The following is a 27,040-nucleotide window of genomic DNA, read 5'->3' as shown; positions in this document are numbered from 1 at the left end:
ACCAAAGACCCAGCGGCCCTCCGCTGTGGCCTCCCAAGAACGCGTCTGCTGTCCTGCAGTCTCCTCCTCCTGCAGCCGAGGTTTTCAGTGTTTCCTACAAAACCACCAGCAGCTACAAGGGTGAAGCCGCAGCACCCTTTTTTCATGTTTGGCTCTTAGAGAAGGCTGGGCACGGGTCAGTGTCCGGGGAGGCCTGTGCTAGCAGCATGGGTGTGGTGGCCACACATGCCCAGAGCTTGTGCCTTGGAGGCGGCCACCGCTGCCCACCAGGGGGCTGCCCGCGGGCTAGCTGGTGCTCCTGAGCAAGCGCCCTCAGAACTGGGGAGAGTTCTGCTGACGGCTCGGTTCTTCTGCTCCTCAGATATTCAGTGAACTGGACCAGGCTGGCTCTGCACCGGCCAGTGAGACTGTGGAGGACAGGATCCCCGTGCACGACGGCAAAGGAGATGTGCGCAAATGCCCCTACTATGCTGCTGGGCAAGTCAACGGTAGGTCTGTGTCCTGAGCCCTCCGGCTGGGGTCGGGGCGTCAGTGGCCCCCCACTGACACTGTCTTCTGTTGGTGCTGCCACACAGGTGCCCTGGAGGGCAGCAGCTGCCCTTTCCGAGCAGCCATGGCTGTGCTGAGGAAGCCCAGCCTCCAGTTGGTCCTGGCCGCCGCTGTGGCCTTGGCTGCAGGACTCTTGGCCTGGTACTACATGTGAAGGACCTGTCACGCCACACTGGGGCCTCCTTCCAGGTGACCACTGGCCCATCTCCACCTCTGACTAAACTAACACCTCAGGTGACTTTTTTAAATGCTGGGATTAAAATAAGCAACCAATAAAAGCCAGTCGCTCGAGCCTCTGCCTAATAGCATCCTCTCTGTGGACCTGATGCCGCACTGGAACTGGCCATCCCAGGGAGCAGCCAGCACTGTGTAGCAGGGCAGGCCTGCGCCGGCCTGGGCCAGTGAGCCTGGGTGTCCAAGCCAGCTCTGTGCTGGGGCCCCCACACCTGCAGGCCCTGGGCTGTTTCAGGCTGGCATCTCCCTCCTGGCAGGTGGCCAGTAAAGCCAGGCTCTGTGGAAGGAGGGCCAAAGCCTTGCCGAACCACACTGCTCGACTTTTGGGCCTCATCTGGGGCCGTAGGGTGGGCAGAAGCCAAGCAGCATCCTCCTTCGCCTCTGAGGCCCCGGGAGCTCATCCCTGTCGAGCAGAACCCTTTGGAGAGGTGTGTCTGCAGCCTGCCCTCCCTAAGCCGTGTAAATGCTACAGCACTCAATAAAGCGGACTCTGCAAGGCACAGGGTGGGCCAGGTGACCTCTGGCACCCACTGGCCCACAGGAAAGGAGAGTGAGGGTGTCTTGTATCCAGGCAGAAGCGGAGGCCTGCCTTCCTCATAATCCCACAGCCCCTTTCTATTCTCTCTCCTGTTCTCCATCCTTGCACCCCTCATTTCCAAAGGCAGCCACCCTGAGCACCTTTGTCACCCAGATCCTTACAGGTTGTATGGTCTTGTGATTTTCTAACTCAAATACTTCAGAGGTTTGCTACTAAAAGGGTACAAACTTATATTTAAATAACCCACCATCTAAAATAGAATTGTGAACTTAAAACATTTTATTAACAGTACTCTATTATCTGTAAAACTTTTATTCAAAAACAGGTTTCTGAAACTGCTGACTAAGCTTACCTCCTTCACAGTTCAAATAAGTTAGTGGGCAAGGGGAGAACTGGCAGGGAAGCCAGGCACCCAGACTGTGCCCTGCTGCCCTTTGGACCAGACGCCACAGTTCAGGGGCTGTCTTGCTTCCAGGAACAAGAGAGTTGCCTACAAGGTAGGCGGATGCAAAACCCAAGCTTGGCAGGCTTCAGCCTATAGTTTCCACAGGTGAGGCGTATAGATGGCTGAAACCAGCATCAGGAAGTCCAGTGCCCTTACAGCCATGCTGCAGCCTACTCCTGCCCTGGTCACAGCTGAATCCTCAGGACGGGCCTACACCTGACTCTGGTTTGACCTTTTAGGTCCTTACACATCAGTACTGTCCCTAGGCAGCTGGCACCATGTAAGCATAAGACCTTGAAAACTCAGCCCTGCTGGCAGCCCACCTGCTGCACCCCCGCCCCCTTCCCTCAGAAAAGAAGGAAGCCAGGCAAGAGAGCAGAGGCTGGTGCAAGGGAGTGAAGGAGCCAATTTAATGAGAAACTACAGACAGACAGGGCCGCGGTTCACAGTGACAGGAGGCCATGCAGTGGCAGTGCGAGACCAGGAGAGGGACAGCAGCAGGGTAGAGCATCCATGGGAGCAAGTTCATGAACAAACCACTCAGGAAAGAAAGGTTGTGCTCAGGCCCAGGGCAGGAGTGGTGTCTGCCAGGGCACTCCTACCACTTGTGGCTGCTACTTCCTCGTTCCCAGCCTGTCCTCAGCCTAGTGCCACAGCTGCTCCTGCTGCCGCACCTGATGCGGAAACAGCCACAGCCAGGGTGAGTCAGCTGGGGCAGAGGGCATGGAGCTTACTGGCAATAAAATGATTGGAGAGATGGAGAGGGCCCTCCGGACCCCACTTACCCACCCACCCACCCCTGAGAAAGCCCTTCCTCCCAAGCAGAGGCTGAGCCTGTATGCAGCAAGGACACGATGGGTTAGGCTCATGGGCATTCCTTCTGGCCACAGAAAATACAAGAGTTCACAGAAGTGTGGCCAGAAAGGGGATCTGCACACTGACCCAGAGACCAAGCAGGGGGTGGGGTGAGAGGCGAGTCCCTTCTTGGCTACCAGGACCAGTCACCCAGAGTCCTCTCTTCCCTGCACCAGGTGGCTCTTGGGCACTTGTACAGGGTGTTAGAGGTCCTAGGTTTGGATACCTGAGAGTTCTGAAGACCAGAGTTGGCAGTCATCATTTCTCTGATACACTACCCTCGCACCCTAGAGGCACAAAGCACCTCGGAACCAGACCCAGACCTCATGACCCTGTTCTGCTCCAGACAACTCCGCTGGACTCCAGATGGCTCTCTTACTTTCAGCCCAGCAGGTCAAAAACCACTGTGGCTCCAGGCAGGCACAGCCCCACTGCAGGCCCAACCTAGGGATTGCTGGCTGGTCTGGCTGCTTTTGGTCCCAGGGAGAAAGTCAGAACTGAACCTGTACCTTGGACGGAAATGTAGGAGGACCCCATGGGAGAACCTTCCCAGCTTATCTCCTGATGACAGTACCAAGCAAACCAGCGGTACAAGCTCAGTGCCATCCCGTCACCCACTGACCCTTGGCCTTAAATCCAACGGCAAGTTTTGTTGGAAGAGCTTCAGATGCTCGGGGCACAGCAAGGCGAAGAGGACAAGACTTCCGGGGACAGTGGCGTAGCTTCCAGCTCCAGGTGGGAGTGGGAAAGCAACCACATGAGCACAGGGAGCAGAAGCACAGGGAACCAGACTGACAGGTGGGGAAACTGAGTCCCAGCTCCGTTAGCACAGGCGCTTGTACGTGTAGATGTAGGCTTTGCAGCTGGGGCATGTGTGAGTCACATCCTTGAAGTCGTTGATGAGGCAGGGGATCAAGCAACAGCCCAGGTCACACCTGAATTAGAGATGGAGAGACAGGTGACGTGTAAGAGAGGGGGCGGAGTGGCTCCAGAGCCCCAGTGGCCTCAGCCTATTGGCACCACACACCTACCCCATGAAGCAGCAGAAGAAACCCAGCACGAAGTTCATCAGGCCGATCTCGTAGGAGATCTTGGTGGTGATGGCCTGCTGGCAGTGAGGACACACAGTCTGCACAGGTGCGCCTTCAAAGATCTCTCCCTGTAGCACTGTCACCGTAGTGGCAGCCCCCGAGGGAACCAGCACTGTAGCTGTGTGACCCCCAGGGCCAGGGTAGGGCCCTGGCGGGTAGGGTCCAGGGGGGTAGTAGCCCATGGGTGGGTGGGGGCCTGGAGGAGGGTAGAAACCTGGAACAGCACAGAAGACAGAGAGGTCACTGGCTGCTGCCCACCCCTGGTGAAAGGTGAATATGAAACCCCTGACCCCCAACACCTGGGGTACAAGGTGGGGCCAGGAACTGCCACCCTCCTAATGGAAGCCGCAGAGTCAGTGGGAGGCCTTGTGGCTAGAACTCTGGGTCAAGGTGGCCATCCACACTCTAGGTCCCATGGGACCTGAGACAGCTGTGGAAAGAGCCAGGAACGTGGCCTAGTCTCTGGCTTTGTTCCCGTCTGGCATGCAGGAACAGGGCACTCAGTCTCACTCCCTAACCACAGGATGAAAAGCCTCGCTTGTCTCCTATACCTGGGGCTCTCCCCACTGTCAGGTCCTAGTGTGCCAAGGTCATGCCCTCTTGATCTTGGCACCCTGTGCAAGAGTCACAGGCCCTTCTCAGGCCTGAGCACTACTTCCAAAGAGCTGCTGGTGAGGAGAGCCCCAGCAGGGAGAAATCCTGTAGCACCCATCAGTCCTGGGAGCCCATCCTCCTGTGGCACAGCAGGTCCACGCTCTACACCCAGTTCTGGAGCTCCAGCTAGGGCTGGCTGGGTGGGCAGCAGCCTGCTCTGCCACAGATGTGCATGCACCGACTGCCCACAATGAAGGACGAGTGCCCGCTAAGACCACCCCGATGGTCTCCTTGGGTCTCTCCCAACTTACCTGGAGGCATGTAGGTGCCTTCTGCACTCATGTGGGGGGGAATAAAGCCAGGCTGGGGCATTGGGTGACCTGGTGGCTCGTAGGGTGGGGGACCAATGTCTGCAGGGGGCAGAGGCATGCCCGGTGGGGGCTGCATCACAGCTGGGGAGGTGCGGCCTGGAGAGAGAGAGAGGCAGAAAATGGAGGCTCAGCTGGCTGCAGCACAGCACTTGGACTAAAACCACTGTGGTGGCACACAGGTGGGGCCCAGGGTGATCCTGGAGTGGGATCAGATCATACAGTCTGGGGTGGCCACACCGGGGACCCTCAGGAATGGAGCACGTTACCTGGGGTAGGTGGGGCTCCACTTTTCTCCTCCAGAAGGGGGGCTGTGGGACCCCCAGGGTAAGGAGGGGGTGGCTCATTAGACATCTTCACTGTGTTTCTGGGACCTGGAGGGAAAACCCAACGTGAACTTGGCTTCAGCCACCCTGCTCCCCCGCTCAGGCTCGCACTGCCACACGGGATGCTGTGCAGGCCAAGTGACTGCTCTTGGCTCCCGGGCTGAACCTGTGGTTCCCCCTGGAAGCATCCCCTGCCCTCAGTCCTACCTCCTTTTACTTTCCTCTATAATAAGTCATGCTGGAATGAACAGCGTGGTACCCATCTTCAGGGAGAGTGGTCACCAGGTCGCCCCACCTCCCTGGGGGTAACCCAGCCCAGAGCCACCACCCTTCACCCCTCTCCATGGTCACCCTCACTACCTGTTAGGAAACCAGATGGCAAGGATAGAACCCAAGAAGCAGGGCCCAGTGGTGGAAGGCACGGCATCCAGCAGTGTGGGAAGCTAATCCAGGGTCCCCCTCCCCTAACATTTAGGGGCACTGAGGCAGCCATGGAGAATACTTCTGTACCCAGGGAGGGCACTTTAGGAGGTGTTCTGTTAGTTTTTTACCTCAAATTTCTTGTCCTCAGAGAAGAAAGGCAGGTCGGGCCCCTTACACTGCTCACCTGGACACACGGGACAGGCCGGGCTCTGAGGAGCTGTCAGGAGAGAACAGGCTGCACCTTCTGCACTGGAGCCCCTGGCCAGGGCACAGGTGTGGCTCCGAGCTTTCCCCGTGTGTGGTCAGACAGGACTAGCCACTCCCACCACGCTGCCGTCCCTGCCTCTGAGGACCTCAGCTGGGTCCTCTGCATCCCCTCTCCTCCCAGCAGCCCCTGCAGATCTTTATCTCATGCACAAAGGAACAAAAGTGAAACACTTTTCCTGACCCCCTGCCCCACCCCTACCCCACAACCAGAGCCTAAGCACCCATGGTCCAGCCCTGGGGGAAGAGGCAGGAACGCTTCAGTCTCCTTGGGAAGTCACTTTCACTCTTACTTAGCATCATAAAAGACTAAATATAATTTTGATGTGGGATTCAGTTTTTTAAGCCAAAAGTAAAAAAAAAAAATGTAGAGAACTCACAAAAGGATACAGAGTGAAAAGTGTAGAACCTGGAGCTCTTACAGCCACACCATAGAGGGGAGGGAATGGCGTTCCATTAAATTTAACGAATCAGTGGCAGGTCCAGAAGGACTAAGTCCAAGCTTGTGGTTTCAACTATAGAGTAACATGACAGTGTGAACAACTGAAGGAAATGGATGAAGAGCTAAAACGACAACACTCTTAGAGGAAAACAGGCACAAATCCTCATAACCTTGGGTTAATGAGTGGCTTCCTAGGACACCAACACCACCACAACAAAAGGCACGGGATTTATCAGACCTGAAAACATCTAGGCTTCCAAGGACACCATCAAATCCTACAAGTCCTTTTATCTGATAAAGGACTTGCACTTAGAACATACTCATGTAGGGCTGGTGCTGTGGTGTAGTAGGTTAAGCCTCTGCCTGCAGCGCCAGCATCCCATATGAGCACTGGTTCAAGTTCCGGTTGCTCCACTTCCGATCCAGCTCCTAAATGATGCATCTGGGAGAGCAGCAGCAGATGGCCCTACTGCTTGGGCCCCTGCCACCCACCCAGATGGGAGACCCGGAAGAAACCCCTGGCTCCTGGCATCAGATCGGCCCAGTTCTGGCTGTTGCAACCATTTGGGGAGTGAACCAGTTGACGGAAGACCTCTCTGTCTCTCCCTCTGTGTAACTCTGCCTCTCAAATAAGTAAATCTTAAATATATATATATACACACACACACTCACTCACTCACTCATGTAAAGAAGTCTTAGAGGGCCGGCGCCATGGCTCACTTGGTTAATCCTCTGCCTGTGGCGCCAGCATCCCATATGGGCGCCAGGTTCTAGTCCCGGTTGCTCCTCTTCCAGTCAAGCTCTCTGCTGTGGCCTGGGAAGGCAGTGGAGGATGGCCCAGGTGCTTGGGCCCCTGCACCCTCATGGGAGACCAGGAGGAAGCACCTGGCTTCGGATCAGCGCAGCACACCAGCCATAGCAACCATTTGGGGGGTGAACTAACAGAAGGAAGACCTTTCTCTCTGTCTCTCTCACTGTCTAACTCTGCCTGTCCAAAAAAAAAAAAAAAGAAGTCTTAGAACTCAGTAACAAAAAAGATAACCCAATTTTTAAAATGAGGAAAGAATAGGTATTTCCTTAATGCTAATTTTTTCCATATTTTCATAAGGAAAATGAAATCAGAACCACACTAAGATGCCATTTCCTAGCCACTAGGCTGGCTAAGATTGAAAAGACAGCAAGCATTGTGTAGGGAAACTAGAACCCATGTATACTGCTGGGGAAACCCCACAGAACAGTCTGGCAGTTCCTGCAAACCTAGAGCTAACATGTGACCCAGCAATTACACCTGCGGCATCTACGCAAAAGAAACTGAAATGTATGTCCACAGGAAAACGTCCACACAAACGTTCATGACAGCATTATTCAAAACACCTCTGAGGTGGACACAGCCCCTGTCTACCAATGGATAAGCAAACTGGTCTGTCCATCTCAGGGTATGACACTCAGCTGTGAAACAGAATAAAGCACTGGCACATGCTACAGCTTGGATGAACCACAGCCAACCACAGCCTGTACGAGTGCATTTACAGGAAGTGTCCCGGACAGGCGATCCAGAGACAGAAGTTCATTAGTGGTTGCCTGGGTCGGGGGGAGGGAGGGTATAAGGAGAACGTGGGGCTTCCTTCTAGGGAGATGGAATGTTCCGAAACTGCTGACAGTTGAACAGTTCTGTGGATGCACAAAAACCACTGCGCTGTGCAGGCCGAGTGGGTGAATTACATGGTGCATAGTTTACATCAGTAACATTGTAAAAACTGAAGGCAAACAAAATGGCTCTGCTGTCAGCCAGATGCAGCTGCTGTGGGACACCTTCAGTCCTTTAACATCTGCAGCTTGAGGGCTCCACACCACTAGTGCGAGGATGCCGTGAAAGGGCTACTGACCAGTCCAGGGGGCACTCGGCGTGCTCCGCGTTGCTTTCACGAGAAGCAGGGAACACCTTTGGCTGACACTCTCCCTTTCTTTGATGTGAACATCTTACGCCTTTTTAGAAGGATGATGCCGATTTACAGTGCCACCTTTGTGTGTATGTGTAAATTATTTATTTAAAAACTAGAGAAAACAAGATCTTCTATCTGCTGATTCACTCCTTAAATGTCTACAGCAGTCCCAGGTGGGCCAAACTGAAGCCAGGAGCTGTAAACTTAACCCAGGTCTCCTATGTGGGTGGCAGGGACCCAAGTATTTGAGCCATCACCTGCTTGCCAAGGTGGGCACTAGCAGGAAGCTGGGATGGGGGGCAGAGCTGGCACTCCAATACGGGATGCAGGCATCCAAAGTAGTGCACTAACCACAATGCCAAACACCTACCCCTACACTGCCAACTCTGGGTACCACTGTTAACATTGAAATGAAATATTAAAATAACATTTTTTTCCTGCACTTCTTTGACCACTGTGAGACGAAACCACCTGCTCTTATCGAAGCTGCCTGTGTACTATCCTTTCAGGATATGGAAGCCAAGAAAAGAAGGGGCAGGGTGTAAGTCTGAGACTCAGGAGTGATTCTCCCATGCTCCTACCCCTCAGGTGAATTCCACTAGCACAGGCTGGGCAGCCTCTTGTCCTTCTCTGTTTAGATCTTATCTGAACTGTGAAAAAATAGGCAATTGTCTGAAAACCTTGACAAGTCTATTGTACACTGTACAGTAGCTTCTCTGGGAGACCAGAGGTTCCCTCCACACTGGATTTTGTGGCATATGAAGGTTATTAGCCAGGGTAAAAGTATATAGGAGCAATGACTACAGAAGAGTGCTAGAGATCCAAGCTGATCATGAAGGCTGCCCGACCGCCAATGTGGTACTAATCCCCGCTGTCCACAGGTGTGGACAGGCAGTGGGGTGCCCATGCCCAGGACAGCAGAGCACAGAGCTGCACTGTACCTCCAGGGCTCATGGGCTCCTCAGGCAGCGAGACTCACTCCACAAGCATCTGCAGTGGACGTGGTCTCAGGGCTCACAGTGAATCCTGTAAGGTGAGATGGGGAATTCGTTGAGCTGCTTATGTGTAGCAGTGCATACACCCAGCACAGGTCCAGATGGGGCTCATTTCTCTCCCAGCTCCTCAGGATTTCAGAAGTCCGAGAGAGGGTCCTGAGTGAGGATCTGAGAAGTGATAACCCTGACTTGGCCTCAGAATCACGAGACATGCCCTGGGATGCCAGTGTGCTGGCAGCAGGCCCAGGAGGAGCTCCACCCTCACTCAGGCCAGGCATGGGCAGGCCTTTAAGTAGCCGGAAGTCTGCAAGGCTGTTCCATGCCCAGGGCCACACAGCCCTGCGGTCACAGTGCAAGGTGTTCGCAAGGACTTCTTAGGAGTCTGAATCCCTGTTTTTTACTTCTTAGGCACAGCATTACAAGTGCTGGAAAGCATTACACTTAGCCTTAGATAAAGCAGTATGCCCACTGCCCCAGCCCAAACAGCTCCTGGGCACAAGAGGCTCTCCCAGAACAAGATGGGCACAGGGAGGCAGAGAGGTGACAGGACAGTCCTGGAAGAATCTGAGGGCTCTTGGCTTCAGCCTGGCACAGCCCAGGCCATTGTGGCCATTTGGGGAGTGAACCAGGGGATGAAAGAGAATCTCTCTCTGTAACTCTGCCTTTCAAATAAAAATAAATCTTTAAAGAATTTTTTTAACATGTTCAGTGTTTAAAAAATTCATGAGTCTACCTTGCATTTGGAAAAGATCTTGTATACTGGCCCAATTTTCCAACACCAGTTTGGATCACTGGAAACCCTGAGTCACTGTTTTACAGACCTACCAATGTTGAAACATTACCTTGCACAATATAAAATAGCCTGCTGTTGGCTGGGCATTGTGGCACAGTGGGTTAGACCACCACCTGGGACACTGGCATCCCATATCAGAGTGTCAGTTCAAGTTCCTGCTACGCTGCTTCTATACAGCAGCAGATCATGGCCCAAGTACTTGAGTTCCTACTACCCAGCTGGGAGCCAGGAACTCAATTCAGGGTCTCCCACGTGGTGGCAGGAACTCAACTACTTGCGCCATGATCTGCTGCTTCACAGGGTCTGTATCAGCAGGAAGCTGGCATTGGAACTGGAGCTGAGACTTGAACAAAGGCACTCCAAGATGGCACGTGTGCATCCCAAGTAGCATCTTAACAGCTATGTCAAAAGCCTGCCCACTGCTTCTCATGTGACACTGGAATGCGTGGTGGTGAAGAACACAACTTAACAATGACCACGACAGTTTGGTGCTTCTACCTTAGAGTCAGTTCAGGCTTCTACACCACCAAGGCCAACACAATGAAAAATGAAGGGTAACTAATTAGGTCTTTTTTTTTAATTAATTAATTCATTTGAAAGGCAGAGTTAGAGGCAGAGGGAGAGAGGTCTTCCATCTGCTAGTTCACTCCCCAGATGGCCATAATGGCCAGAACTGTGCTGATCGCAAGCCAGGAGCTTCCTCCGGGTCTCCCAAGTGGGTTCAGGGGCCCAAGCACTTGGGATATCCTCCACTGCTTTCCCGGGCCACAGCAGAGCAGAAGTGGAGCAGCCAGGACTTGAACTGGCGCCCATATGGGATGCCGGCACTGCAGGTGGCGGTTTTAACCACTATGCCACAGCACCGGTCCCACTAACTAGGTTTCTGTGCTATTACTAAACTAAACTCCAGCTTGCTCCCCTGCCCAGGAGGCCTCAGGAACCTCCAGGAAGGCTGCAGAATCACATCTGGAGGATACTGCACTAGGGGACCCCCACTGCAATAGAAGGGGACACAGCACTACCAGCCTAGAAGCTGGGCAGGGTCAGGGCTGCAGAGCCACAGTGAACAAGAGCAGCCTGTGGATTGTTGGGTCCCTCCTGGGGAAAAGTGACTTGTTCTACCCAGGTCCCATCCCAAGGAAGTGCATACTGCCATGTGAGGCTGTAAATGAAGCAAGCTGCTGAGAGCGTGGGCTCCGTATCAGACCAGTTCAAACCAAGCTCCATCATTTTCTAGTCATGCATCCTCTGTGCCTCTCTCCTCATTTGAACATGTGGGTAATCGTGCCTCCCTAACTGGGAGATAAAACAGAGTGCATAAACACTGAGGGCAAGCGTGCAGGGCCTGGCACACATGAACACTGAATAAATGGAACTATTATTGTATGACTGTCCACAACCGATGAAAACGAGACAGGGGTCAATGCCACTGCTCAGGTGGGTCTGATCCCAAACACCACCAGCACTGACTCCACAGGGGGTGGGGAATGTGCTGCAGGATCCCAGCCCAGAGTAGCTTGGCCCTGCAGTGTCCAAACTTGTCACAGCAGAGGTTACCTGCTTACGAAAACTCCTGGCCAACTCTGGAAAGGGAGAGATCTAGCAACCCTCCAAAGGGCCTTTCCTTTTGGACATGTCGGGGCCTACCTGGGAGCACCCAGGCCAGCAGTACCTCTGGGAGGGCTTGCTTTCAAGGCCGCCATGACACCAGGATGCCAGCTGCCTCAGAAGGGTTCCTCCCTCCCCAGGAGGCAGGTCCGAGGCATCTGGCCAGGAGCAGGGCATTCTGCCATGCTGGGGAAACGGAAGATAGCATTCTGCCTCGCCCACAGCTTCCTGTCCACTGATCGAAGGAGGTGCCCACTGAGATGTGGACACAAAAACTTCCTGACCCATGCAGGGCTTTCAGGATGCAGTGAGAGAGGGCTCATTACGACTGGTGGTGTTGCCTTCAAGGGATGGCCCATGGACTGCCTGAGCAACACCCTACAGCTGTCTTCTGTCCTGTTCCCCCAAGCACCCCAGGGATGGGCTCCAGCACAGTCTGTGTGGTGGCCGCTTAGCAAAGCCTTCAGAAGGCTATGGCAGGGTAGCAGGACAGTGTTTCCTCCTAGAATAACCAACCGTCTGGGCGGATGCAGCAGTCAAGTCCGTCAGCTACGCTGACAGTCACTTTTACAGCACATACAGGCTGGGAACATGGTAGGGGTAAACAGAGATCCCTGTATTCTAGCTTACAACCAGGTAGGGGATACACATGTTAAGTAACCACACCAAAAACCTAATTACAAACTGTGACTAAAGCTGCAGAGCAAGTATAGGGCACCAGGAGAGGACAGAAAGGTGCTGTTAGGGTCCCGAGAGGAGGAGTTTATGGGCCCAACAGGCAGGAAGGGATTGGGGGACGAGATGAAACAGTGAGGACCCAAGGCCCAAGGTGGGGAACTGTGTCCTCCGGAGTGGCCAGATTGCTGCCTGGGCCACCAGAGCAACCAGGCTCCAGGGGCTGCTCCAGGGCTCTGAGATCTGACCAGGAGGAAGGGACTAGCAAGCTCTGCACCAGCCCCTTCACTCTGGGTTTTCGCTATCCTCAGGGGATCCTCTGGGTACCACTCAGCCTTGCCAGGGGCACTCAGAGACAGGTCGCCTCCCTTTCCTCACCATCAGTGATGCGCTCCCTGGATCCCCAGCATGCATTCTTTAATCCCTCTGAGCCTTGGTTTCCCCACTTGGAAAATGAGATCTTGTGAGGCTGAACAGTACACTCCAGAGGTCAGTGTCTACACCAGGACAGGCACTTCAAGAGTAGAGGCTATTATGAGAGAGGCTTTTAAGCAAGTCACCGTGCAGATAAACATCAGCTGTATGAAAGCAAGGCTGTGTTTCACCCCATCACTTTGGAAAAAGGAGCGCAGAATCACAGCGTGCTGAGAAATGACAACCTAATAAAGAATGCATCAGACACTGCCAGCTGTACCCAAATCCTTTCTCTGCATATTCTTCATTACAGAATTGCCCTGTTATTCAGGGCAGCAGTGAATTAGCTATGCTGTCCCTGTGACCACGTGACTAAGCTCTGATCAATGAGCTGTAGGCAGAAGTGTCAGGATGTGAGAAGAAGCCAATGCAGCGTGTAGACGGACATGGGCCCTCATCCTGCCTCCCTCCTGGCACACAAGACAGAAATAAACTAACTTCCTGTAGTCAATTACTGGTTAATTAATTTCAACTTAGCTACTGACAGGGAATAAAAACAAGCATTAAAAATATATGTTACTGGGGCCGGTGCTGTGACACAACAGGTTGATGCCCTGGCCTGAGGCACCAACATCCCATATGGGCACCAGTTCAAGACCCAGCTGCTCCACTTTCCATCCAGCTCTCTGCTATGGCCTGGGAAAGCAGTAGAAGATGGCCCAAGTCCTTACAATGGGTTGATGCCCTGGCCTGAGGCGCCAGCATCCCATATGGGCACCAGTTCGAGAACCAGCTGCTCCACTTTCCATCCAGCTCTCTGCTATGGCCTGGGAAAGCAGTAGAAGATGGCCCAAGTCCTTGAGCCCCTGCACCCGCGTGGGAGATCCGGAAGAAGCTCCCGGCTCCTGGCTTCAGATCAGTGCAGCTCTGGCCATTGCGGCCAATTGGGGAGTGAACCATCAGATGAAGGACCTTTCTCTCTGCCTCTCCTCTCTTTATGTAACTCTTTCAAATAAATAAATCAATCTTTATTTATTTATTTATTTATTTATTGCCAGGCAGAGTTAGACAGTGAGAGACAGACAGACAGAAACGTCTTCCTTCTGTTGGTTCACTCCCCTAATGGCCGCCACAGCTGGCACTGCACTGATCCGAAGCCAGGAGCTGGGTGCTTCCTCCCAGTCTCCCATGCGGGTTTAGGGACCCAAACACCTGGGCCATCCTCCACTGCCCTCCCAGGCCACAGCAGAGAGCTGGACTGGAAGAGGGGCAACCGGGACAGAATCCGGCGCCCCAACTGGAACTAGAACTCGGCGCCCATATGGGATACTGGCGCCGCAGGCGGATGATTAACCAAGTAAGCCACGGCGCCAACCAATAAATCAATCTTAAAATATATATATATATATATATATATATATAAATCTAGACTTGAAGGCACATAAACTTCTTTCTAAGTGAGCCATAGCCCAGCTACCATCATTTTGGAGTTCCAATCACATGGCTTCCTCCAGACCATACAACACGCCTCAGCCAGTGCAGAGGCTGCAGGCTCACACAGCACACCCTCACAGGCAGGCTGGAGTCTTTCAGGGCTTAAAGCAGACCCAGAGAAGCAGCTAGCAGCCTAGAGTGACACCAGGTCCTGCAATCTCAGTGCTTGTTTCAACATTACCAGCTGGTGACTCACACAGGTGTTAAAGGTGTAGACGACGATGACCACAGTGGAGCACTTACTACCTGGACATGGATGCCATTCCTTCCCTGGGAACTGAATGACAGTGCTCCTCCCCACCAGGCCCTGCACAGACTAGGGCTAAGGCAGGCATTCCAGTTAGTGCAGAACTGGCCTTCTATCAGCTGATAGTGAGTGGGTGAGGGGTGGGAAGGAAAAGCGCCCCACGCAGCCTCTGAAGAAGGCAGAACACTCCATGGCTGGCAGTGCAGGGGACTGCTGTCCTTGGCTGCCAGTTCTAGCACCAGCAGATCTACACCATGGCCGGTCTTCCACTGTGCTGATGGAAGCAGCGCAAGAGGCAGGCCCTCTCAGACAAAACAGACCACTGATGGCTGTGAACCACTCTTTACTCTGATACGATGCCCTGGGAATTCTGAGTACTTTACACCAAGCTGAAGTTGACACAGAAGGGACCACAGGCTGATCGGATTTCCCATCTGTCTGCTCTCCTCCCACACAGCCCTGCTTGCTCCCGCCTGACAGCCACGGCTGGTCCCAAGTGCCACTGTGCCCTCTGTGGGAGGCGTGAGCTGTGGATCACAGGCTAAGCAAGGTGAGAATCTGCACCAGGAGGGGCACAGGCACTAGGTTCCATGCCCGCTGTCCTGCCCAGCCCCTTGACTCTTGTGTCAGTCTTCTCAACACTAAAATGGTGGCAGCAGCCCCTGATTCAGAGTAAAGATGAGGCACAAAAGGTGGGAACAGCACGTAGCTCAGATCCTGTCACCCAGTGTTCAACAAACACAAACAGGGACGAGTACTGTGGTATAGGAGGGCAAGCCACCGCTAGGGATGCCTGCATCCCATATTGCAGTGCTGGTTCTAGTCCTGGCTACTCCAGATTTCTGATCCAGCTTCCTGCTAATGTGCTTGGGAGGCAACAAATGATAACTCAGGTAAGTACTTGCGTTCCTGCAGCCCACGTGGGAATCCTGGATGGAGTTCCTGGCTCCTGTGTGGCCCAGTCCTGGATGTTGTAGGCAGCTGGAGAATGAACCAGCAGACAGATGACCTCTGTCTCTCCACCTTTCAAATAAAGGCATAATTAAAAAAAAAAAAAAAGATTTATTTATTTTATTTGAAAGGCAGAGTTAGAGAGAGGCATAGACACAGAGAGAGAGATTCCATCCCCAAAAGGCCGCAACAGCCGGAGCTGCACTGATCCGAAGCCAGGAGCGTCTAGCAGGTCTCCCACATGGGTGCAGGGGCCCAAGGACTTGGGCCATCTTCCACTGCTTTCCCAGGCCACAGCAGAGATGTGGATCAGAAGTGGAGCAGCTGGAACTCGAACCAGCACCCATGCCAGCACTGCAGGTGGCGGCTTTACCCACTGCACCACAACTCTGGCCCCAATGCATGATTTTTTAAAAGATATCAAATGTTTTAAAAACAAACACAAATAGCTGCAGCATTTGCATTCATGGATGTGTGAGCAGAGCATGCTAAAGAGGAAACAGTCAAGAAAAAAGGAAACGGAGAACAAATCTGTTACTCTTGAGCAGAAGCAAAATCAAAAGGCGTAGGGGCACGCACTTGGCGCAGCGGTCAACACACTGCTTGAGGTGAACACATCCCACGTCGGAATGCCTGTGTTTGAGTCTTGGCGCCCAGTTCGTTTCGTGCGAACGCACACTCCGTGAGGGCAGGCGGTGGTTCAAGTACTTGAGTCCCTGCCACTCATGTCAGAGACCTGGATTGAGTTACTTTCTCCCAGGCTTTCTGCAGAGGGTGGGGTGGGGTGGGAGTGAGAGGGAGTGTGAGCCAAAGATGAGAGGCCTCTGTCTCTCTGTGCCTCTCAAACAAACAAAAAGACAGGACTCAAAGTTTGGTTTTGAACTTAAAAACAGTTAAGACTTCTAGGAACTATGATGATGGCAACAGCTACGGTTTGCATCATGCTCAATTCCTGTCAAAGCTCTTGGCAAACCACTGACACTGCCTGCAGCGGCCAGCAGCACAAGCAACGACAGCAGGGTGGGTGGGTGTGACTTTGCTGGAGGCCAGCTGTGCTACCTGTGATGCTGTCTGACTCATAGTTCCCTTCAAGGACATCAGCAGACCCGGGAGCCAAGATTCACGGCAAAGATGTTTATCTGCATCACTGTCTTGCTACTCAGCCAAAAGGACCTTGTTCAATTACTTTGTACAGATAGTACAAAGTAATTGTATTCACTCCTAACAGGGATCTAGATCTGTTTTCATCAACATAGGAAGATGGCCTTGCACAGCAAACACAGCCACAGTGGGATGGTGTGAATCCACTTTGAAAGTGGACATTTTCGGGGCTGGCGCTGTGGCACAGCGGGTTAATGCCCAGGCCTGAAGCGCTGGCATCCCATATGGGCACCAATTCTAGTCCTGGCTGCTCCTCTTCTGATCCGGCTCTCTGCTGTGGCCTGGGAAAGGAGAAGATGGCCCAAGTCCTTGGGCCCCTGCACCCTGCACGGGAGACCCAGAGGAAGTTCCTGGCTCCTGGCTTCAGATCGGCACAGCTCTGGCCATTGTGGCCATCTGGAGAGTGAACCAGTGGATGGAAGACCTTGCTCTCCGTCTCTTTCTCTGTAACTCTTTCAAATAAATAAAATAAATCTTTAACCAAAAAACAAACAAAAAAAAAGTGGACATTTCCTAAGGGCAGTTTCCTCAGGGAGGGAGACTTTGGGGTAGTTTGTTTACATAACACAAGCACATGGAAGCTTTTTATGTGTGTTTCTCATCTGTCTAGGATGGACAGCCCACTGAGTGGTTCTTCTCTGCCAACGCTGTGCTGGTTTTATGTGTATTCCTCTGTATTAGCTCTGCCTAAAAGAGAGAACGCTCCGCACAGCCCTTGCTCTCCTCAGACGGCACACAACCTTGGTATGGGTCTTGGATGAGTCTGGCCTCTCGATCAGATCATCTCCCCGGGGTTGCAGACAGATGGACGGCCTAAATCTATAAGCGTCACCCAGGGTCACATTGGCCTCAGAGACCCTGTCTAGAGAGCCAGCAGAAAGTTACCTGACAGGAGTGTAGGTAATAAAATCCCCACCAGATAACTGATAAAACCAAGAGCTTGCCCGAGGTCACTGGCTGGAGCCAGTGCTGAGTGCACAACCAGACCCACTGGCCAGGCATCCCCACCAGCCCACCCAGGCACGGCGCGCTCAGGAGCTGGCTCCTGGCACAGAGACTGGAGGAAGAACAGACAGGAGGGGAAATGCGGGGCAGACACAGCTGCAACCACAGCTAGTGAGTAAACAAGTCATCTGCACCTGTCCCCAAGCAGAGCCTGGTCACCAAGAGGACAACTAATTTTAGAAATACACGAGTCTTAAGAATCACCACAGAAGTGATCAAAATGGAGACCCCCAAAAAGCAAAAAATCTCTACCCTTGTCTACATTCAGCTGATACAAAATGGACAGTCTTTCAGCTGACTATTTTAACCAGTTCTCTGCTGGGTTAGATCAAGATGTGCCATCTGAATCTTCAAGAAAGCACCAGGCCCTTACCTGCAGCCAAGCCCTGTGGCCACACACACCATGTCCCCATGAGTTTTAATTCAGACATCAGTGCCTCAACTAGCCCAGGGAGAAGGGCTCCGCCTACTGCCAGGCCTTGCCCAAGTTCCCAAATGGAAATCTCTAGGGTCCCCTTTTTTCTTCCACACACCTCAGTGTCATTGTGTACACTTGAACACTAGCGCCCTCTCCTTTCTCTCACAGCAGTGAGGGCTGGGTCTCACCTTGTGACATTTAGATATCTCCCATTACAGGGCATTCTGTCAGTTATCGGAAGAATGTTCTGCTGGCTGAAGAATACTGGCTGCAGTGACCCAAGTCAGGGCCTGTATGGACCCTTAGAGCAGTCCCAGGTAGACTCAGAAAAAAGAAAACACAAAACATGCAGAGTAGTGGTCATCCCTGGGTGAGATTTCGTTACTGCAGACAGCTGATGTTGCAAGAACACTCTAAAAGCACACACAGTAAGGAGCTGTGCTGCAGAGCCCATTAAAAAAAGTCCTGAGAAGATGCAGTCTTGGGCATGGTGGCCTGGGGCATAGAAAAATACATTCGTAACTTGCTCTGTGGTTAACAGCTCCTGCAGCGAGGACACAGCAGTCAACAAAGGTGCGCAGGAGGAATGGAAATGAAAGCAACTGCAAGTGGCAATTTTATATTGCATGACATGAACTGATATACAGAAGTTAAATGACTATCATTCCAAGTCAGCATCTGAACAGAAGCACTTCTGGATCTTGGGAAACTGGGGCTCACGTCATGTGAGGGGTTGCCAGATGTTTGGTCACGTTTACATTTCACTTTGATATCCAGAGACCACCTCTCAGGGCTGGAAGGCCATCAACGATGACAGGATCCCAAGTCTCAGCTGAGACTGATTGAGGCATCAAATGTTTACTAAGCAACCAACAAAGGCAGGCAGCATATCTTGCAAGGTGTCAGAAATCATGGTGGGCTGCTCCATTTCCTGTCCAGCTCCCTGCTGATGGCCTGGGAAAAGCAGCACAAGATGGCCCAAGTGCATGGACCCCTGCACCCATGTGGGAGAGCCCTGGAAGAAGCTCTTGGCTTCGGCCTGGCCCAGCCCTGGCCATTGCAGCCATCTAGAGAGTGAACCAGTGGACAGAAGAGCTCTCCCTCTCTCACTCTCAAATAAATTAATAAATCTCTAAAAAGAAAACAACTGAAGTACAGCACCCAGCCCCCTGCTTTTCCCATGGCGAAGGCCAGGCTGGAGAGGAAAACAGGACACATATGCACCGTCTCCCTGCGATCCTGTGCCTCCCGCAGCTTGCAGGCCATGTGAGCACTCTAAAGGGCCAGCTTTGGAACCTAAGCCACCGTACACACAGTTGAGAGCTCAACTCTGCCTCAGAACAGCATCTCCAGTGCTCAGGGCAGGCAGTGCAGAGACGTGTGCCCCGTGTCTTGGGAGGTGGCCAGAACAGACGCACACCCATGGCCTGGCTCAGGCAGGAATATGGAGAACCCGCATGTCAGGTGCTCTCCTAGGCACTGGGGAAACAGCATCTGTCCAATTCAGCTTGTGTTTGGCAGGGCAGAAGGGAGAGGGGAGGAGTAGAAAATACAGACATCCGTAAAGCACAGAGCACTTCACACGGTGATTTGTGTCACGAAGGAACTCAAAGTAGGGAGGGGAGTGCTGTGAAGCTGCAGTTCTGAACAGGGAAGGTTTCCCGGGCAGGGGTTCTTCCAGCACAGATCTGAAGCAGGTCAGGCAGCAAGCCATGGGCACAGGGAAGTGCAAAGTGCAAAGGCCTGGGCTGTTCCAGGCCAGCCCAGTGGCAGTGGCTGAGCAGAGGGCATGGGGAGAGTGGGAGGAGCTAAGGGCAAGGAGGCGGTGGGCGAGGCTGGGGTGCAGGCCTCTGTAAGAGAAAGATGCTTTCACTCTGAGAGCTGGGCAGCTTCTGGAAGCCTTAGAAGTCAGGTGGCTCCACCAGCCCCCAGCCTCTGAGGAAGTCCTGACATCCAAGAGACGGCTTCTCACAGCAGGGAAACCACCACCAGATGCAGCTCCTCTCTGGCTAACCTGTCTCGGGCCCCAGAGAACTGGGTCAGTGTGGCCACACTCCAGGCAATGCAGTCAGGCACACACACACCTGGAACCTGAGCTTGACCCCCCTGGGGGACACAAAGTAAGGCCTGAGCTCGGGTGATACAGCATGCCCGAGAGCTGAGGAGTGTCACCTGAGGCCTGCTAACACTGAGCCAGGAAGGACTCTTCAGGCTCAACACTGAGGTAGTTTTATTTAGCAAGATCCTTAGTATCCAAGTTTCTTTCTCACCACCTCCTTTTTTAGTGTCTGCCTGTTAGAAAGACTCTTCCCTCCTCGATTCAGCCAGCATGCAACAGACCCTCCTGCAGGCTCCTCATCTCACAGTCCTCGCCCTCGGAGCTGCAGAGCCCCTGAGAAGTCAAGTCACCCCTGAGAAAAACGCAAAAAAGATACTCAGCACCAGGCAGCAGGGGCCAAATGAAACCCTGACAGCGCTGCGGCCCAGAGAAGGGGAGGCTTCAGGGCCTGCAAGAAGGTGCAGGCAAGGAGCTCCAGGCTAGGGAACCAGAGAGCTACGCCCAAAGGCCCAGTCGCTCAGCCAGACTTGCACAACCAGAGGGAAGAGCCGGGGTGTGGGGCACCAGGCAGCACACAGCACACGGCTGGGCAGGGCACGGGCACAGCAGCCTGGCGGACGCTTCTGGGCAGGCTTACTCCCCGTCTCATCACACCTGACAGCCGAGACGCTTTCTACACTTCTCCCTTCTCTTTATCAGTCCTACTTTGGTTCACAAACCTTTCAGACTATGTCCTATGGTGTTCAAGGTTTAAGGAGAAAAGTCTGGATTTGGCCCCATGCTCCAGATCTATGGCGTCCATTCCAGTTCCACTGGACTGCAACCTGTACTTTTCCAAACCACCCATACATACTTTTGATTATGTGAGGTTTAGGATTAAACTCAGCGGACTTCTTTAAAAAAAAAAAAAAAAAAAGTCATTTGTTTTTAGTTATTTGAAAGGCAGAGTGAGAGACAGCAAGAGTGAGAAAGGGACAAAGTGAAAGAGAATTCTTCCATCTGATAGTTTACTTCCCAAATGTCCCCAAAGCCAGGGCTGGGCAAGGCAGAAGCCAAAAGCCCAGGACTCTACACAGGTCTCCCATGTGGGTGGCGGGAACCCAATTACTTGAGCCACCGTCTGCTGCCTGCTCAGGTGCATGCCAGCAGGAAGCTGGATCAGAAGTGGAGCAGCAACTTGAACCCAGGCACTCTGATACGGGATGTGTGTCCCAAGTGGTGTCTAAACTACTCCAAGAAACTCCCGCACTATTCCTAACCTAAGGCCCACTCCCAACAGCCCTTGGGCCAGAGCACAGCCACATCTGAGATGGCTTCCACATCAAAGTGCCTTTGTCTGGGGCTAGTTTTGTGGCACAGCAGGTAAAGCCACCACACGCAACGCTGGCATCCCATATGGGTGCAGTTCGAGTCCTGACTACTCCAGCTTTGACCCAGCTCCCTGCTGATGCCTGAGGAAGCAGCAGAAAATGGCCCAAGTGTTTGGGCCCCTGCCACCCATGGGTGGGAACCTGGATGAAGCTCCTTTGGCCTGGCTGCTGCAGCCATCTGGAGAATGAACCAGTGGATAGAAGATCTCTCTGTGCCTCTCACTCTCTTTCAAATAATAAACCAAAAAAAGAGAGAGAGAAATTTGTTCATGGTTAAAAATCCAGATATGAAAAGACCATAGCCAACTGCACAGAGCCGTAATCACAGCAGGGCTGGGAGAGCCCGCAGTTCTGTTGTCCGCTATCCGTTCAAGCCATTTGTTTCAGAACTAGGTGTGACACCCTGCTCTGCCGTTATCTGGCACTCTTGGGCAAATCACTTAGAAACTCTGGCTGCTTCCACAGCTGTACCACCACCTCCCTGGGTGACAGGTTTTAGTAAGGTACAAAAAATGGCCACAAAATGTTAAAAATCTCAATCCTGTCTGCTTCCCTAACTTGTAAGGCTACTGTTCTTAATGTTTATCAGCGCTATGAAACCTGGTCCACTTCCTTCCAGAAGCAGTAGGAGTGAGCATTCTCCTCACACCCAACCCAAATCAATAAACACCCGCATACCCTCCCTAACTGTGCCTGCTCTGGCCTCCTCGTCTTGAAGGAGAAGCCCAGACACTGCAATTAACACTTCTGGGCACAGGCACAGCTTCTACTGAACCCTTGACACCTCCTTGCAGTCACACTCAGTGGTGCTGGGTCATCCAATGGACAGACCAATCAGGGGGTCAGTGCACCCACAAAACAGCAGCACTGAACAGGTAACACGAAATGGTTTCTGGAAAAATGATCCAACACTACAAAAACATCACAACTGCCTTCATGGAAAAAACCAGAATGTTATTGAACCTCTTTACCCTGTACTTCAAAGGCTTCATGTTTTTACTGCATTTAATGTCAGAGGACCCTCATCTTTTTAAATTTATTTATTTGAGAGACAGAGTTACAGACAGTGAGAGGGAGAGACAGAGAGAAAGGTCTTCCTTCTGCTGGTTCACTCCCCAAATGGCCACAACAGCCAGAGCTGCGCCAATCCAAAGCCAGGAGCCTCTTCTGGGTGTCCCACACAGGTCCAAGGGCCCTAGTGCTTGGGCCATCTTCTACTGCTTTCCTGGCCACCGCAGAGAGCTGGATCAGAAGAGCAGCCGGGACTAGAACCAGCACCATGTGGGATGCCTGCGCTGCAGGTGGAGGAATAACCTACTGTACCGACCCTCCTCTTCTTAGCACTGAGAGCACAAAGAGGTCTTCCTCTGGCCAAAGTACTGTCCTTCGCCTATCACAGATGTAGTGAGCAAGGCTCTGGAAGGCAACTACCTGTTACCCGGCTTGGCAGGGGCAGAGAAAAGACCTCCAACTTGGTCTGTCAACTTCCAGGGTAGGCAAGTGCTGGCTCCAAGACTGCGTCACCATCACCAGAGCACTGCCTGATGATCACAGAGCAGGGGCAGCAGTGAGCAGACCAGCCACCCACAGGCTCAGGACTGGCCAGACAGCCATCTCCCCGCGCGGTGGCCCTCTGGAGGGGGAAGGGGTTCTGCTGCAGGCCTGGAGCCGAGCACCCCCCTTCCTCTGCAGCACTGTATCGCAACGCAGACTGGCTCTGGGAGAATCCTGACTGCAGAGACAGATGGGGACACAAGAAATCTGTCACCAAGGCCGGCCCTTTTCTCCCCACTGAAGGCCAATGTCCTGTGCAGAACTGCCCCCAAACGCTGCCTTCTCACCAGCACATCCTCCACACAGCCGGCAGACATCAGTGTCAACACCACCTCTCCCTGTGTCCTCTGAATGCTTCTGCAAGTGCAGACCAAACGTCACAAGGCCTGTTTCTTCTCTCAGACACATGAATGGAGCAAGGGGTCAGAGTTTGACGTTATGGAACAAACTACTGGGGTCAGGAGACTCCGAGCCATGATCTCCAACTCATCAGCACCATGAGCTGGCCGGCTGTGAGACAGCCATTTCCCTAGAGCTAGCACGCAGCAGACCTGCAAGTTCAAACCGGGGAAACTTACCCGATAAAGAGCTGGCTCAAGGCATGCAAACTGACTCACTTCCGTCATTCTCAGCCTGCTGGTAGTCTGGCCTTTAGGACACATTCCATCCACTCCCTCTCAAAACAGTGTTTCCTGAAGTACTGTTCACTCGTACCGAGTTTCTGCTCTTAGGATAATTCTAGAACCGTGGTTGGTTGTTTTTTATCCTCGTAAGAGCACATGCAATACCCATTCATCCTATGGAAAAATCTCCAAACCTCCTCAGATCCTCAGGGCTAGGAGACAGACTTTCAAGTACCTAGGACCTCTGTTTGTTGCAAATCAGCAAGCGAGAGGAATTCTTGGTAATCACATGCATGCTTAACTCTCTGGTGGGGGAGCACACTGATGTCTCCAACCCACTTTGACAGGTACAAGCAAGTGCACCAAAATAAACAGACCACGTAACAGATCTGTTACACAGACCTGTGGTAAAGCACAGGCATCCGCTGCAGAATTCCCGCAACTTTTCCTTATGTTCCGAATGTTTCGTAACCAGATGTGCTTGGGGAGAAGTCATCTGAGCCAACGAGTGACTGAACACCTCCCCCGTTAGGGGCAGGCAGCACACAGGCCTGGCCCGCCTCTCCTCTCCCAACTCCCAGGTGAACCCCAAGGGGAGACGCTTCGCACCACGGAGAGCGCTGCCATTTCCCTGGGCACTGCGCTGCCCGGCATCAGGCGCCAGATACCTATAATCCCTGAGGTCTCCTGCCCCAGGGCCCTCCACGCTGTCGGCCCAAGTGTGCCTGAGAGTATCCAGGGAGCTTATTAAAAGCAAATCCCGGGCCACGTCTGATAACTACTGCATCACAATCTGGGGCGGGGGGGGGGGGGGGAGTCCCAGGAACCTGTCGGTTTAACAAGGGCCCCAGGCGGGCCTGACGCAGACGACCCTCAGCTCGCGTCAGCACCTACAGCCGCTCTCCCCATCCCACCTGACACCTGTTGAGAGGCCCCCGAGGGACCCTCTCCACCAAGCTCCGGACGGCCGAACACCAGGCCGGACCAAGCCACCGCCTCCCCAGCGCGGCGCACTTAGCCACGGCCCCGACCTGCACACGCGGTTAGGCCGGGCCGGGGAGGGACTGCCAAGGTCACCTGCGCGGCCCGGCACAGCTGCTCGGCTCGGGGACCCTCCTCCCTACCCCCTTTCCTCGAGGACACAGCGCCCGCTGCCTCCTCCCCCTCCGTCTCCTGCTAAAAACGCGAGGGTATTTTCCCACGACACTCCCCGACAAAATGCGTGGAGGCGGGACAAGCACCCTAGAGTCAGCAGCCCACCACCCAGGGGCCAGGCCCGCTCGCGGCCCGGGGTACGGGGGGCTGCCCCCGAAGCCCAGCCGCCGCAGACACCGAGACCCCAGGGCCGCCCGGGGGCAAGGGCCCAGCTACGCAGCGCCAGGAACCCGTTACCTCCAGAGCCCGGAGCCGAGTTCAGCCGAGCGCGGAGACCCGCCCAGGTCTTGCGGGCGTTCCGAGCAGCCCCTCGACCCGCGGTCTGCGCGCGCCGCCCCCGCCCGCCTGGATTCTGGGAGGCGCAGTCCGCACGCGCGCTCCCGCAGCGTTCGTCGGGGGCGGCGGAACTACGACGCCCGGCATGCACCGCGCGGCCCGGGGGGGGGAGCGCGGCCGCCGAGGTCGTCCCTCCGCCCGAGGGGCGCGACGCCCAGCCCCCCTGCCTACAGGTCCAGGCGGCGGGGTCGGGGGCGGAGGTGTCCCCGCCGAACGCGTCGAGGCGACTCACCGTCTCCTGCGGCCCCACGGCGGTGGCCGCAGCCCCGGGAGCGGCCGCCTCAGCAGCGGCTGTCGCCACAGGAGCCGGGTAGGCTTTGGAGCGGCGCCGAGGCCCGCGGCGGGGGGCGGGGCGGGGGCGGAGCGCGGCCCGTGACGCGCGCTGGTGACGTCAGCGGGGCGGAGCGCAGGCTGAGCGCGTCGGGGGTCCAGGCGGGCGTCGGGGGAGCCGGGAAGACGCCCCGGCTTAGCCCTGCCTCCGCCTCCCGCCGGCTGCGCGGAGGGCGTCGGGTTACAGGGCGCGCCTGCCTTTTTCCTGGGCCGCGTTCGTTCCTTTGCACAAATAGTGACGGCGCCGGCGGCGAGGCTGTGGCAGAGCGAGGCGGGCATCCCGCGTGGGCGCTGGTTCGAGTCCCGGCTGCTCCACTTCCCGTGCAGCTCCCTGCTCACGAGCCCGGCAAAGCAGCGGAGGACGGCCCCAGTGTCTGGGCCGCCGCCACCCTCGAGGGAGATGAGAAAGGCGCTCCTGGCCTTGGCCTGGCCCAGTGCGGGCCGTCGTGGCCATCTGGGACGTGAACCAGCGAATGGAAGATCTCTCTCTCTCTCTCTCTCTCACTGTGACTCTTTCAAATAAAACAAAACTTGAAAGAAGGGTGTCCAGAGCCGAGGGAAGGGGCGTGGCAGACCGGACAGGAGCTGGAGATGAGTGCGGTGCTGGAGGAGGCTGGCCTTGCAGGCCGCTGTGGGGAGTGCGGATTTTAAAATCCAGCAGTGGAGCCCAGAGTCCTCGCAGACTCTGAAGCGGGATAGCGATCTGTCTGTCTTATTCTCAGCTTTCCTATTCGCATTCTGAAGTCTCAGCGCCTGGGGCGCCCTGAGGCCCCAGAGGCAGCCCTGCCCATAAGCGTGCTTTGTGCCACGTTTTCAACCTCTGCTTTCCGCTGGTGATTTTGCACCTGCAGTGCTGAAGTGAGGTCTGGTGTTGTCAGGAGGACTTGGGCTTGGGTTCGGCTGCAGTGAGTCAGCAGGAAGATGCCTTGAAACACAAACACTGATAAGGCAATGTTATGAAAAACTTGGGCAGAAAAAAGAGGCAATTAGGAAGCTGGGAGCTGAGCACAAATGTAATTAAGAATATTTTAGGGCCCAGTGTTTAGCGTAGCAGTTAAGACACTACTGGCTCCTGGCTTGGAGCCCTTGTCCATTTCGGGGGTGAATCAACAGAAAGAAGACCTTTCTCTCTCTCTGCCTCTCACTATTTGTAACTCTACCTCTCAAGTGAATAAATAAAATCTTAAAAAAAAAAAAAAAAAAGACACTACTTAGGATGCCCGTATCAGAGCCCCTGGGCTGGAATCCGCTTACTGCTAATGTACGCCCTGGGAGACAACAGGTGAGGGTTAAGGTATCTGCCACCCTGCCACCCATGTGAGAGACCCAGGCTGAGTTCCCGGCTTCTGGCTTCAGCCTGGCTCAGTCCCGGCTGTTACAGGGGCATTGGGGAAAATATCCTTCTGTCTCTGTCTCTTGCCCTGTGTGCCTGTCTCTCTCTGCCTTTCAAATAAATAAAATAGTCTTAAAACATTAAAAAATTGGGGCTGGCGCTGTGACACAGCGGGTTAACACCCTGGCCTGAAGCAGCAGCATTCCATATAGGCGCCAGTTCGAGTCCTAGCTGCTCCACTTCTGATCCAGCTCTCTGCTATGGCCTGGAAAAGCACCCGCGTGGGAGACTTGGAGGAGGCTCCTGGCTCATGGCTTCAGATCAGTGCACCTCTGGCTGTTGCAGCCAATTGGGGAGTGAACCATTGGAATTAAGACCTCTCTCTCTCTCTCTCTCTCTCTCTCTCTCTCTCTGCCTCTCCTCTGTGTAACTCTGACTTTCAAATAA

At 54.0% G+C, this 27,040-nt stretch overlaps 3 protein-coding genes and 1 long non-coding RNA gene across 20 annotated transcripts in view; 3 read left to right on the top strand and 1 right to left on the bottom strand.

The window, feature by feature from the left end:
• HMOX2 (heme oxygenase 2) overlaps positions 1 to 840 on the top strand; it is a 41,015-nt gene extending 40,175 nt beyond the window's left edge. For all 7 annotated transcript variants that reach the window (XM_051836136.3, XM_089320623.1, XM_051836135.3 and 4 more), the window contains 2 exon segments: positions 362 to 488; positions 576 to 840. In XM_051836136.3, coding sequence (XP_051692096.3) covers positions 362 to 488; positions 576 to 703 — 255 coding nt within the window. In that variant the 3' untranslated portion in view covers positions 704 to 840.
• A 1,312-nt stretch (positions 841 to 2,152) lies between these two features.
• On the bottom strand, positions 2,153 to 25,317 carry CDIP1 (cell death inducing p53 target 1). Of its 8 annotated transcripts, XM_070064027.2 has the most exons (8): positions 24,832 to 24,983; positions 15,829 to 16,014; positions 15,200 to 15,321; positions 5,552 to 5,640; positions 4,944 to 5,048; positions 4,618 to 4,773; positions 3,653 to 3,926; positions 2,153 to 3,556 (listed from the first exon to the last, which is right to left on the bottom strand). In XM_070064027.2, the coding sequence occupies exons 5-8, from the start codon at positions 5,026 to 5,028 to the stop codon at positions 3,445 to 3,447; spliced, it is 627 nt and encodes a 208-aa protein (XP_069920128.1). In that variant the 5' UTR covers positions 5,029 to 5,048; positions 5,552 to 5,640; positions 15,200 to 15,321; positions 15,829 to 16,014; positions 24,832 to 24,983; the 3' UTR covers positions 2,153 to 3,444. The 8 variants fall into 8 exon arrangements, with proteins under 8 accessions (XP_069920128.1, XP_069920125.1, XP_089177525.1 ...); XM_070064024.2 differs by lacking the exons at positions 15,829 to 16,014; positions 24,832 to 24,983 and adding an exon at positions 25,163 to 25,304; XM_089321399.1 differs by lacking the exon at positions 15,829 to 16,014 and having other exon boundaries at positions 3,653 to 3,729; positions 24,832 to 24,994.
• LOC149120643 (uncharacterized) lies at positions 5,648 to 16,912 on the top strand. Its single transcript, XR_016226023.1, has 2 exons — positions 5,648 to 14,848; positions 16,478 to 16,912. It is a non-coding gene; the product is annotated as an uncharacterized LOC149120643 (long non-coding RNA).
• C19H16orf96 (chromosome 19 C16orf96 homolog) overlaps positions 25,050 to 27,040 on the top strand; it is a 72,414-nt gene continuing 70,423 nt past the window's right edge. For 2 of the 4 annotated variants that reach the window (XM_089321287.1, XM_089321286.1), the window contains exon 1: positions 25,107 to 25,240. The gene's annotated coding sequence lies outside the window, so the exon portion shown is untranslated. Of the gene's footprint in view, positions 25,241 to 27,040 lie in introns of all 4 variants that reach the window. The other 2 variants (XM_089321285.1, XM_089321288.1) reach the window with 2 other exon arrangements.

The sequence above is a fragment of the Oryctolagus cuniculus genome, chromosome 19 (assembly GCF_051225735.1).
Source record: "Oryctolagus cuniculus isolate XC-2025 breed Fujian yellow rabbit chromosome 19, ASM5122573v1, whole genome shotgun sequence".
Lineage (NCBI taxonomy): Eukaryota > Metazoa > Chordata > Mammalia > Lagomorpha > Leporidae > Oryctolagus > Oryctolagus cuniculus.
Note: the sequence above shows the minus strand (reverse complement) of the source record. Positions and strands in the feature narration are given on the sequence as shown.